General features: G+C 35.4%; 1 protein-coding gene across 4 annotated transcripts in view; it reads right to left on the reverse strand.

The window, feature by feature from the left end:
- The window catches only part of PHTF2 (putative homeodomain transcription factor 2), a 125,414-nt gene that overhangs the window by 89,519 nt on the left and 21,480 nt on the right, over positions 1-14,415 (reverse strand). For 3 of the 4 annotated variants that reach the window (XM_059934087.1, XM_059934086.1, XM_059934084.1), the window contains exon 1: positions 7,279-7,416. In XM_059934087.1, coding sequence (XP_059790070.1) covers positions 7,279-7,323 — 45 coding nt within the window. In that variant the 5' untranslated portion in view covers positions 7,324-7,416. Of the gene's footprint in view, positions 1-7,278; positions 7,417-14,415 lie in introns of those variants that run through there. The other variant, XM_059934085.1, reaches the window with a different exon arrangement.

Here is a 14,415-nt window from a genome sequence, read left to right on the forward strand (position 1 = left end):
AGCTTTCGACAAAATTCAACACCCATTTATGATAAAAGCCCTGCAGAAAGTAGGCATAGAGGGAACTTTCCTCAACATAATAAAGGCCATATATGACAAACCCACAGCCAACATTGTCCTCAATGGTGAAAAACTGAAACCATTTCCACTAAGATCAGGAACAAGACAAGGTTGCCCACTCTCACCACTATTATTCAACATAGTTTTAGAAGTGTTAGCCACAGCAATCAGAGAAGAAAAAGAAATAAAAGGAATCCAAATCGGAAAAGAAGAAGTAAAGCTGTCACTGTTTGCAGATGACATGATACTATACATAGAGAATCCTAAAGATGCTACCAGAAAACTACTAGAGCTAATTAATGAATGTGGTAAAGTAGCAGGATACAAAATTAATGCACAGAAATCTCTTGCATTTCTATACACTAATGACGAAAAATCTGAAAGTGAAATTAAGAAAACACTCCCGTTTACCATTGCAACAAAAAGATTAAAATATATAAAATAAAATATTCCTAAAAATAGGAATAAACCTACCTAAGGAGACAAAAGACCTGTATGCAGAAAATTATAAGACACTGATGAAAGAAATTAAAGATGATACAAATAGATGGAGAGATATACCATGTTCTTGGATTGGAAGAATCAACATTGTGAAAATGACTCTACTACCCAAAGCAATCTACAAATTCAATGCAATCCCTATCAAACTACCACTGGCATTTTTCACAGAACTAGAACAAAAAATTTCACAATTTGTATGGAAACACAAAAGACCCCGAATAGCCAAAGCAATCTTGAGAACAAAAAATGGAGCTGGAGGAATCAGGCTCCCTGACTTCAGACTATATTACAAAGCTACAGTAATCAAGACAGTTTGGTACTGGCACAAAAACAGAAATATAGATCAATGGAACAGGATAGAAAGCCCAGAGATAAACCCACGCACATATGATCACCTTATATTTGATAAAGGAGACAAGCATATACAGTGGAGAAAAGACAGCCTCTTCAATAAGTGGTGCTGGGAAAATTGCACAGATACATGTAAAAGTATGAAATTAGAACACTCCCTGACACCATGCACAAAAATAAACTCAAAATGGATTAAAGACCTAAGTGTAAGGCCAGACACTATCAAACTCTTAGAGGAAAACATAGGCAGAACACTCTATGACATACATCACAGCAAGATTCTTTTTGACCCAGCTCCTAGAGAAATGGAAATAAAACCAAAAATAAACAAATGGGACCTAATGAAACTTAAAAGCTTTTGCACAGCAAAGGAAACCATAAACAAGACCAAAAGACAACCCTCAGAATGGGAGAAAATATTTGCAAATGAAGCAACTGACAAAGGATTAATCTCCAAGATTTACAAGCAGCTCATGCAGCTCAATAACAAAAAAACGAACAACCCAATCCAAAAATGGGCAGAAGACCTAAATAGACATTTCTCCAAAGAAGATATACAGATTGCCAACAGACACATGAACAAATGCTCAACATCATTAATCATTAGAGAAATGCAAATCAAACTACAATGAGATATCATCTCACACCGGTCAGAATGGCCATCATCAAAAAATCTACAAACAATAAATGCTGGAGAGGGTGTGGAGGAAAGGGAACCCTCTTGCACTGTTGGTGGGAATGTAAATTGATACAGCCACTATGGAGAACATTATGGAGGTTCCTTAAAAAACTACAAATAGAACTACCATACGACCCAGCAATCCCACTACTGGGCATATACCCTGAGAAAACCATAGTTCAAAAAGAGTCATGTACCAAAATGTTCATTGCAGCTCTATTTACAATAGCCAGGACATGGAAGCAACCTAAGTGTCCATCATCGGATGAATGGATAAAGAAGATGTGGCACATATATACAATGGAATATTACTCAGCCATAAAAAGAAATGAAATGGAGGTATTTGTAATGAGGTGGATGGAGTTAGAGTCTGTCATACAGAGTGAAGAAAGTCAGAAAGAGAAAAACAAATACAGTATGCTAACACATATATATGGAATCTAAGGGAAAAAAAAAAAGGCCATGAAGAACCTAGTGGCAAGACGGGAATAAAGACACAGACCTACTAGAGAATGGACTTGAGGATATGGGGAGGGGGAGGGGTGAGATGTGACAGAGTGAGAGAGTGTCATGGACATATATACACTACCAAATGTAAAATAGATAGCTAGTGGGAAGCAGCCGCATAGCACAGGCAGATCAGCTTGGTGCTTTGTGACCCCCTAGAGCGGTGGGATGGGGAGGGTGGGAGGGAGGGAGATGCAAAAGGGAAGAGATATGGGAACATATGTATATGTATAACTGATTCACTTTGTTATAAAGCAGAAACTAACACACACACACAAAAAACAAACAAAAAAAACAAAACAAAGGGGCTTCCCTGGTGGCGCAGTGGTTGAGAATCTGCCTGCCAATGCAGGGGACACGGGTTCGAGCCCTGGTCTGGGAAGATCCCACATGCCACGGAGCAACTAGGCCCGTGAGCCACAGCTACTGAGCCTGCGCGTCTGGAGCTTGTGCTCCTCAACAAGAGAGGCCGCGACAGTGAGAGGCCCGCGCACCGCGATGAAGAGTGGCCCCCACTTGCCACAACTTGAGAAAGCCCACACACAGAAACGAAGACCCAACACAGCCAAAAATAATTAATTAATTAATTAATTAATTTAAAAAAAATTTAAAAAAAAAAAAAAACAACAAAACAAAAACAAAAACTATAGGACAGTTTGGGTCGTCACATTTACCTGGACCCATCACTGTGGCCAAGGGAATGAGGTACCATTTCTGGTCTGGTCTTAGTCACATACCCACCTCTTTGGTCAGATGGAAGAAGTATGTGCAGCACATACTCCTGTTGGTCATTAAAGAAACTGCAGAGTACTGACCGCCACTCTAATGTCTCATCTACTATATTCCAAGTCATAAGATGCATTACTAGTATTATTTTTAAGAGTGATACTTCATATTTATTCAACAATTCATAAACCAATTTAAAAACCTTTTCAAAAACTATACTTAAAGTTGATTCACTCCTTCATAACCCTGTGAGGCACAGAGAGGAAGCACTACCATCCTCAGATTACAAAAGAAGGAACTGAGGCTCAGAGAGATTGAGTAACACATTCAATATTACAAGCTGATAAATGTCACAAAATCGAATACAAGTGCTCTTTCAACCATATCATACTATAAGGCACAGTAGTTTAAAATTACATTAAAGATTTAATGGTACCTATGAGAATATGGTTCAAGGGAAAAAAAAGCTTAAAAGAGAAAATGTGATAAACCCATTTGTCTGAGGCTCAGTACTTCTATTTGGTAGATCTTAATTTTAAATCTACTACTATAAGCATTCAGAGGCAAAAGAGCACTATACAGGAAACCACATACCATCAGAAAGCATTTCTTGTTTATCACTTAGCATGCCTTCAGCTGCAAGGAAATAAAATTAAACTTCAAGTGACTGAAAACATAAGGGGATTTATTATCTCATACAGTAAGAATTCCCAAGATAAGATATTTCCAGAGTTAATTAATTCCATGGCTCAAAAAGTCCTGAAAAACTCAGGATCTTTCCATCTTTCAACTCTGCCAGACTTGGCCTGTTGTCAAGCTCCCTTCTGGGGAGCAAGTTCATTACAACAGCTTCAGGCAACAGAGCTTCACCCATTAATGTCCAGAGACAGGAAACAGACCCTCTATCTCATTTCATTCATTTACCTATGTTAAATTAGTTAATATATGTAAAGCATCTAGAAAATGCCCGGCACATAATAAATGTTATATAACTGTTAGGGGAAACACTGACTGAAACCACCCACCCTGGCCAGGCACCACAATAACCATTTGCATGAGTTATTTTACAACAGGAGGTCCTGGTAAGGAACACGGAACTAACAAGCCACCACCAACTGGAAGAATTCGGGAAAGGTCAATAGGAGACGCCAGTCCATATGTCCTACCAACCTCCCAGAATCCTCCTCACTGGACTCCATCTTGGCTGAGTGATGCGTGCGCCACCAGAAAGGACCCTGAGTCAGAATGATTGGCCAGAGACAACCTGGAAACTAATCCCATCACCATAAAACCCGAGACTGCAATCCATGTGGCAGAGCAGTCCTCCTGAGTTCCCTTACCCTCCTGCTCTCCACCCAGGTGACCCTTCCTAATAAAGTCTCTTGCTTTGTCAGCATGTGTGTCCCCTCAGACAATTCATTTAAGAGTGTTGGACAAGAGCCCACTCTCGGGCCCTGGAAGGGGTCCCTCCTGCAAGAAAAGGACTTTTTTTTTTTTTATAAGCCTATATTTAAGAGGAGCACAAATCTATATGACCAAAGAGCAGTGAAAGGAACTCTCAGGCTGATGATAAAAGGAAATAGCAAGATGGCAGATGAGAGGCATGACTTGAGAACAATCCATCCAAGAATGGAGCAGGAGGACAGAGAGTTCTAGGAGGGTTATTCCCAAGAAAGAAAAAAAAGAAATTGGTAGAATACCTGAATGTGACTGACTACAACAAAAGTTGTTCAGTTCTGTCAGAGACTTTCAAGAACTAGAAAAACAAAGCAAAACATAAAAACTGTTGCACAGACAGGAAATATTATCACAGATACTACATGATGTTGCTCTAAATACTGCATACACAAACATAAGCCCCGAATACTGATTTAACCAAAATTTTAGTCACTGGGAGGATGGGGTAGGGGGATTGGAAAGAAATCATAAAAAAGCTAAATCCTTACCATACAGTCAAAAATCAACAAAAAACATCTATAATGACATAATCAAGAAAAGGCAAGGGCCCCTTGCCCACTACTTTCTGGAGACAACTGAGTAGATTCTAAATAACAGTTACCACTCAGATCGCTGAACTGTATAACTATTTAGTGACAATTAATTGTTTTGTGGCAAAGGCTAATAATCATCTTAAATTTTAAGGCTGCCTCAGTGACCCAGATTTTCCATGGTTCTTTCTCCCTCTTGTTCCCGCATGGCGTTTTAGCATGGAACTAGCAGGGAGAACAGAGAGGAAGTTATGGTATAAATATGGGTATCTGGTCACTGATTTTGGTTGTATGACTTAATTTCTTTTGCACCTTTATAACTTGGGCAAAGTAGGTATGTATAAAAAAAAAAAAAGTAAATACCATAAAAAAAACTAAACAGTGTTATCCAACAGGGCATTATTCCATTTTTAGCAGGGCAGTTCTTTTTGGTGCCCTAAGATAGCTCTATGAGGCTATCTTAGAGCACAGGTATGCAAACTAAGGGCTGTGGGCCAAATCTAACGCACTGCTGGTTTCTGTAAATTAAGTTTTATTGAAACACAGTCATGCCATTCACTTCATTCATTTACATATTGTCTATGGCTGCTTTTGTCCTGTAACAGCAGAGTTGAGTAGTTCCACAGAGACCTATGGCCCTCAAAGCCTAAAACACTTACCACCTGATCCTTTATAGAAAGTTTGCCAACTCTAATTTAGAATATTGCATGATATTTTGTATCCGATTCCTACCCACAAATGTCCGTATTCCCCAAAAAGTAATTATGAAAACCCAAACTTCACACCCTATATTTGCAACCCACCCTCCCCTACTCCCTACCAGGATGAAGAGTAGCAGAACTTTGAAACACCGACTGCCTCCAGGGAGCAGAACTCAGAGATTGGATAAGGATAGGAAAGGGTACCAATAGGGGCTGTTATTTTTGTTTTCAAAAAGTCTTGAAATACTAAATCTTTCAAAGTATTCACACGTGTTCTTTAAGAAAATTAAATTTAAAAGCAAAAGAAAACAAGAGAGCAAATCAAATCTGGTTAATGGTTCTGGTGACTAACATAATATGTGATTATATTTGCTAGATATAATTTGTTTTATCTGTTAGGGTTGCTCTGGAGAATTTTTTGGTTGCACATATCCAAAGCTGCTAGATAGACGATCCTCAGATAAGAAGGGTGTTACTGTGCTAAAACTGAATGTGAGTATAATACTTCAAACTCTCCGATCTCAAGAAAGGTCAATTAATCTAACACATCCTACAAATGATCTTCAGTGAAGTTTGAAATATTTAAACATAAAAAGTCCGATAGATAAAATGTTTAATAAATATTACTAACTCTCATAAGTAGAAATTAAGAGAAAAGCTTTCAAAGATCTATGTAGGAAAAAAAAGTTTTCTTTAATTCAGCTTTCTTTTAAGTTGACTGGAAATTTAAAAGTAAAGATGACACTAATATAAAAACACAAAAGATTGAATTCATAGTATGATCAACATCAATACTTCCAATTTATTACTTTACGAGAAAAATGTGATACTGTATATCTGTGGTATGTTCTACCCAGAAAGGAAATGACACATCCAAACACAGACTGTATTCTTAGGTATGTCTAATCTTTAAAGTGTGCTAATTTACCATGTATTTACAATTCAACTAAATTTTAAAATTGTCTGATTTTCCCATACATAGGAAAAGCTTTAAATATATAATTATCTTTGTTAATAGGGATCTAATGAATAAGGCATCAAAACGTTTTAAAATGTGAAAACAAACGTAATTCACTATATAAGCTAAAAATCTAAGATACCAAAAAAAAAAAAAAAAAAAAAGAAAAAAAAAAAAAAAAAAAAAATCTAAGATACCACATAAAACAACAATACATTTTAAAGAGTGTAAACAACACTCTTCAGGAATAAACAGCTTACTGTATCTTCAAAAAAGGCATCAGAATTTGTACTTTATAAAGAAAACATTACATTGGTAAAACTTATTTTGAAACGTAGGATGACACAGCTAGTTAAGTAGTTATGACGACTATTCCTAAAACATCAAAATAAACATTTTAATATTTCAGTTTGGAAAATACAGTCTCCAAAGGTTTATTCTACTGAAAAGATTCAGCTGTTGAATTGTAACTTACAAGAAATAGATTTAAACTATAGTTTCCCTTGTTATAAAATTATAACAGCTCTGTTAACCTAGCTTTCTTCAAAAGAAATTAATGTAAGAAAAAATTTAATGCTTTCATAAAATGCTAACTGTATTCATAATCCTGGATATTTGGTTTATATTTTAACTGAAAATAATCTAGCTACTTTGATAATGTGGAGTAAAAAGTAGAGAAAAATATTTCTAAGCACCACCTTTCTTATTTTAGGTAACACTTGACATAAATCCATCGTATTAAAAAAAAGCGTGCGTTTTTAGAATAAAAACACTTAAAAGGTTAAAAGCTTTTGACTATCAACTTACCTTCTTTTGATACCACACTATAGCATCTGTGACTTTGGACGCCATTTATTCCACTGAGATCACACATTCGTCATTTTAGGCTGTGCAAGAGAGAAAAACATACAAAGGACTTGACTTCCACCTTCTAAAAGGAGACTGAACAACATGTGTACATAGCACTCTGGTTACTTGCACAGCAAGGGGTGTATGACTATACTTATATTACACCCTTCCTCATTACTATTTTAGCAACAGGTTCCTTTAAGTAAACAAAAATCAGTTGCCGTAAGAAAAGATCCTTCTACATGAATATAACACTTAAATTTTCTTACAAAATAGTTGAATTGTTTTTTAAAAAATAAGTCTTTTAAATATATTTCAGAATTTTCCAGGTTATACTGGAAATTTTTCATTTATAAATTCTCATATGATAGGAATCAATCCATTCACTCAGTAACAGATCAGTTTTGCTTCAGCTTCTATCTAGGAACTAGCATCAATTACTGTTGCTAAAGGATGGCTTGATAGAGATTCCAAAATTTATAATCAGATTTAATTTTCCCTGATACTCAATAAACACAAAGTTGAACTAAAATCAAATAGCTGGAGAAACCTAATTAATGTATGTTAAATACTAAGCTAATATTAAAGTTAATTACACAGGAATAACTACTATTAAGGACTTCTCAGATATCACAGTTTGCTAATATTTAGAAATTTACCACAGACTACTTCATAAGCATCTTTCTGGATACTAAACTTAATGGTTCCTTACTCCTAGAGAAAATTAATTTCAGATTGATTCCAGTTACCTCTGGAATACTTTTCTAGTCTTAATACTACACCGGCATGGAGGGCATCTCTGGCAGGTGTTAAGGATGAGCTTAAACAGGTTCAAACGCAGAATTCATTGCAGAACTCATTACAAATTAGAATCATCCAAGGCCAAACAGGATCTCAAGAAAATTCTGAGAGTAGAGCACCCTGCTCAGCCAATCCTAGCACATGCAGATCTGCAACCGGCGAGATGCTAACATTACAGAGTTTGCCCAGAGTAAACAAAATACCAGAGGTTTTTATACTGCATTCTTGGGAGCATATAAGGATTCAAATATAATGACAATTATTACCAGCAAGTTCAAATATTCAGACCAACTTCTAAAATTTAAGGCAGAATTTACTTACTGCCTGTATTTTTTTAACTTTTATTGAAATATAGTTGATTTACAATGTTGTGACTGCATATATTTTTGACAGTGTTAGAGACCAGATTATTTATTACCTTTCCTAAGATACTGATTGCATCTTTAACTGATCAAATTCAAGTAAACCATGTTTTGAAAACCTCATAAATTCCCTGGCATCATGGAAAGAGGAGGAGCATAGAGTCAAAAGATGAGGATTCAAATGGTTCCACTAACTAATATGCAATATTGAAGAAGTCACTTCACCTCTATGATCTAGTTTCTTTCACTTATAAAACAGGAGTAACTGTACCTATCTATCCCTTATAGAGTTTTTGTGACTAATAAATAAGACAATATACATAAAATGCTTACCAAAGTCTAGTACATATAGATGGTCAATTATAATTATTTTATTATTCATTTTATATTTAAAAATTCCCCAATTCAGGAACTGGGAAATATTTATATTTCCTTTTTTAAACATGGCAAACAGGTAGAGAAGGAAAATGTGCAATCAGTTTTTGTTGACAGTTAAAATAAAAATAGTTACCTGATTATCCTAAGATTGCAACGTCAATTCTCAACTATATACACATGGATTATTTAGAGATTTCAAAGTTCACCTCCTCTGAAGTTTCTCAGTCAGATGTGGCTACCTTTATTTCTCTTACCAGGGTTCTGGGGGGAAGCTTGTCCTCACTGACTTAAAATCTCCCATTTTTTGTTTTTCTGTCCTGGAGGCCTTTGGGAGTAATTCATTAACTTTAACCACATTTTGTCCTAGAGGTTTTACCTTGATTCGGTCAGCAGACTATTCTTTACAACATTACACCTTCATTATAATTGTCTGTGAAGACTACTGTGTATGTTTTCCAAACTGGTTATAACTCTCCTCCCTCTCCTGTCCCCACCTTGCCAAATGCAAACTACAAAAAATGCTACAAAAAGTATGAAAATATCAATTTTTCACTTTACTGTCCTTTAATCTCACCGAATCTTTACTGACAAAAATTCCAGCTTATCTACCAAAATAAAGATCCTCTTTCTAATCCCCAGTGGTATAAATAATATGCATTTCATATAGAAAATGTGAAAGGATTTTTTATTCACCCAATCTATTAAATATATAAGATATTTAATATATTTGGGGAATATTTAAATGGTCACATATAAATAGTATTTATTTATTTATTTATTTATTTTTAAGAAAAAGCTTCAGTGGAAGTGAGGAAAACAGTACCTGGTTCAAATAAAATAATCTCAAAGTTTTTTTTATATACTTTGGTTTACACCAAGCTACACTAAGAAATAAATTTTGAAAATCAACTCTAACAGTACACTAGGTACATAAAATGTTCTAAATATTTTAATTATATTCATTTGGATTTACGGACATAAAATTTCAATCAATTTTGTTTAAAAAAAAGAAACACAACCTTTCTTCAGGTAGTTGTAAGTTTTGCTCTACAAACTCATTTAACAGTTTTTCCATTGTGTCAACAACCTTTCAGTGACACGGAGTGGCTCATATCTATTTTTAAAACAGGTTTTACAGCATGCTAAGACAGATTCCTGAATCAGACATCTGACAAAGCACAGACACATGAGTATAAACAACAAGAAATAATAAATCAACAAATGATTTCATGAATAATAAAGATTATTTCTAAAGCTTTTCCAACTTCTTTGATTCTAACGGTCCAGGAATACAGGTTTATAGTCTCTTTTATCATGATAGTTCATGATAAATACTTTTTATGCTAAATTGACACTAAAATTAATTTACAGAGAAAAGTAGAATATTAAGCTTATTGGGTACCTTAAACAGAGGATCTTAATCTTTTTTGATCAACCAATTTGATAGAAAGATGATATTAAGATATAAAAATAATCCAATTGTGAAAACACAGAGCTAACCATAGGCATAACATTTAAATACTGCCATAGACAGTTACTCTGAGCTAATTCTCTCGACGCTGCTTTAGTCATCATACTTGTCAAAACATCTGAAATTACTCTTTACTATGTCAAGGTCTACACAAAATGCATTTATAATGCCAAAGACTAGGATAGAGGAAAAAGATGACTATGAAGAGACAGTATGTTAAGTCTGCTTTTATCGAATCTCACTATCAGGGACTTGCCTGGTGGCGCAGTGGTTAAGAATCCACCTGCCAATGAAGGGGACACGGGTTCGAGCCCTGGTCTGGGAAGATCCCACATGTTGCGGAGCAACTAAGCCCATGCACCACAACTACTGAGCCTGTGCTCTAGAGCCTGCGAGCCACAACTACTGAAGCCCGCGCCTAGAGCCCATTCTCTGCAACAAGAGAAGCCACCGCAATGAGAAGCCCGCGCACCGCGACGAAGAGTAGCCCCCGCTCGCCACAACTAGAGAAAGCCCGCGCGCAGCAACGAACACCCAAAGCAGCCAAAAATAAATAAAATAAAATTCTAAAAAAAAAGAAAAAAAAATAATCTCACTATCAAATACCCACAAGTATTCTTTGCACAGATATAGCCAAAGAAAAAGCAAGTTTTTAACCATTCCCTATGTTAGGAAAAAAAAAAAATCCGCCTATGGAATACTACATAATGTTACAATGTACTTCTCTCATAATTCTAAAACAAATTTCTCTGTTCCAGCATGACTCTCACTACTCTCAGAAAATAATTTATGCACACCTCTGACACTTCACTTGTGCTGTAATTCTCATTCCTTTTCTCCACTCATCCATCCTTCTAGATCAGTTCAAATCCTACTTCCTCTAAGATGAAGCTAGCTTTCTGTAAGGGTTCATTTGGACTAAAAAATGTTGAAGCTGGATGTCTCTTCCAGCACTAATTTGTACTAATAAATCTGGTATATAAATAAAAATGCAAAGCAATATAGCCACACATGTCATTCAATCATATGTAAACACTCTTAAGGAAAAAAAGAGGCATCCTTCTTCCTTTGTGTCTCACTAAGTACCCAACACATTATAATATGCAGAAGAGGAAGGAGAGCAGAGAAAAAGCAATGACTAAGCATCAGGAGAACTGGGTTCTAGATTCAAGTTCTGACACTAAGAGCTAGGGCTTTTGAATTAGTTACTGAATTCTCTGGGCCTTCGTTTCTCACCAGTGCCATCTAGTCAAATATTCCACAACTCAATAAAGGTTAAATAAAAATTCGAATAATGTACAGGAGTTCCTCTGAATTCCTTTACTAATACACCCAAAAATATTAACATTAGTTAAATCAGTGATACATATTTGGAATCTCATTATTACGCTATTCAGCAACCTTGTGTCACTCCCCACTGCACTTAGAATTGTATTTAGACCCTCTAAAGTCTCACACTAACCTACTTACCCAACATTATTGCTCACCGTCTTCTCATACATCTGTTTCAATCATACCACACTTCCTACACTTTTCTACCTCTGTGCCAAAATTAACACTTCTTCTCTTTCCAAAACAAGGAAGATTTCAAGAAGGCCTCCTAAATTCTACTTTCTCTATAAGTTTGTCCCAAATTCCTCCATTAAATACTTCTCATCCTGTTCTGTATTCCCATTACACTTAATATGTTCTGTTTTGTACAGACTTTTGTATACTTGTCTGTATATGTGCCCCTACCACTATCCATAAGTTCTTTGAGAGCAGTCCAATGTCTTTACTACCTCGGAACTCTCCGATAGCTTTTTGTATATATTAAGCACAAATGTTTACAAACCAAATTAAACAGTTGCCAACCAAAGTATTGGTACCATCACAGATGAATGAATTTAAATTTTCTATCGACTGAAAAAAAAAAAAAAAAAAGAAAAAAGCACAACAGTGAGAGTGGTCAGTTAAGTTTCATCTGGGGCAAAATGAGGACTACAGCCTGGAAGACTAGCCTTTCACAAAGCTCTGAGGAACTGCTCCGAAGAGGTAGGGGGTGAGGTCAGTATATATGTGATTTTAGTAAAGGTGGGGATACATGCAATTAATCACACATTTTGGCAGAAGGTTGCTACTAGTCACAAGAAGACCGCTGCTAGTCACGAGGAGCAGATGTCTCCCTGAATGATTTTAGTGCTTTTCCAGATATGAAAGTATACAAGAAATTGGGCTCATAAAATCTTCTGAAAATATCTAACTATATGAAGGCCTGTACTGCCAGTTTTTCCGAGAGCACAGAATGCCTCATTCCTGATCTCCACAATCTCCACCCTGAACTCCTTTCAGGGTGTGTTGAAGGTCAGCGACCACAGTGGCTAACAACTTCACTCTTGTAGTGCCAGATGGAGAGTGACAATTTTTAGCTGGCAGGCCAGAAATTAAAAATTCTACCTGTCAAACTCCTGCACTACCCCGACATGCATATAAACATAGAAACATACTCTTTCCTAATACTAAAAGGTACAAAAACATTGTGAAATATAATTAGTATGGCTGGTTTATTTGCTGACATGTCACTCAATCAACCAATATATAAGGATTTGCAGACCTATAAAGTACAATGAACAGGAGTAAAAGTCAAACCTGCCAAGTCTCGTCTACCTCTATTCCTAAATGCTAAAGTAAAGTTATATATAACTCAGTTGCCTCCTCCAAGGCTAAGATAAGCAATTTTTAGACTTCAGAAACTAGGAACAAAGCTATTCTGTCCTTAAAAAGGTAATAAACACTAAGGTTCAAACCAAATTTTTTCATACTGATACTGAAGTTAAAAAAAAAGTGAAATTCTGGTAGGAGGAGCCTGGTGTGGACAGACGGAAACCTTCTACTAGTTTCAGGGTTGCTATTTTCTAATCATATGACCTATAACTTGATACAATTTCTTGAAAACTTACAAAATTCTTCATCTGGAACAGGATTTTATTTCATGGAAATGTTGTGAAGAATAAATACCACAAACTATATGTTTAAAGTCGTTTCCAATCTTAGAAAAATCAAATGCAAAATGAGGTCCAAGAGGTGTACACTTTCTATTACACCAGTTCATAAAAGGAATATTTGTAATTCTTATTTTCCTTCATGGAACCAACACATAGTCTGTGTATTTAAGGGCTAGAAGATAACACCTAACCTAAGAAGAAAAATTACAGCCAAGTAACTTCTGTGTAAATCTGTATTTACAAAAACATGTTGTACTATTGTGAAATCTAAGAGAATAACTAGAGTTATAATCTTAATACCCACAAAACCCTCTGTAGAACTTCCTGATGTGTACAGCCAACCCACCCTGTATGTCCTTTAAAAGCAGCTCTTTGAATTTCAGGTTTCTTAACTTTAGCACGTACCCACAAAATCTCTACTAATAGCATTCCTTTGGGCTTTTTTTTTTTAAAATACTTAAAAGGTCCTTCAAATACTTAATTGATAGTGTATTGTGTAAGTGATTCTTGTTTTGACTGTTGTGCCATTTGGAAAAATCAATAATGAAATACAATCTAAATGGTTTAACTTCCTCATTTACTCACAAGAAATTTTTTACATCAACTCTTCAGTCATCATTCAAATATGGATATGTTATTAGAGGCCTCTAGTAAAAACATTAACTAAATTAGTGTTCCAGGTACTCCATAACTAAATGATAATGCATGAAATGATAATCAAATGGTTTAAAGATTTAATAGACCGTCAAAATGAATTTATTTAGATTAAAAATTGCTACCTATACCTCATTAAAAATACCATGAATAAAATTTGAAAAACACTACTTTAGAGATGTTTCAGCCAGTATCTGATATATACATTAATAAATATTAATATAAATATTAATTAAAATTAATGTATTAATTAAAATATTTATTTACTGAACACTTACTAATATTGCACTGTTGTAGGCACTAAGGTCACAACAGTGAACAAGAAACAAGGTCCCTGCTGTGACGAAACTTACAATGCAGAAAGAGAAGATAGAAAATGAACAGCACACAATATAATTTTGTGTTGAGGTGGTGCTATCAAGGAAATAAACAGGGAGTATAGTTG

The sequence above is a fragment of the Balaenoptera ricei genome, chromosome 9 (assembly GCF_028023285.1).
Source record: "Balaenoptera ricei isolate mBalRic1 chromosome 9, mBalRic1.hap2, whole genome shotgun sequence".
NCBI classification, from domain to species: Eukaryota; Metazoa; Chordata; class Mammalia; order Artiodactyla; family Balaenopteridae; genus Balaenoptera; species Balaenoptera ricei.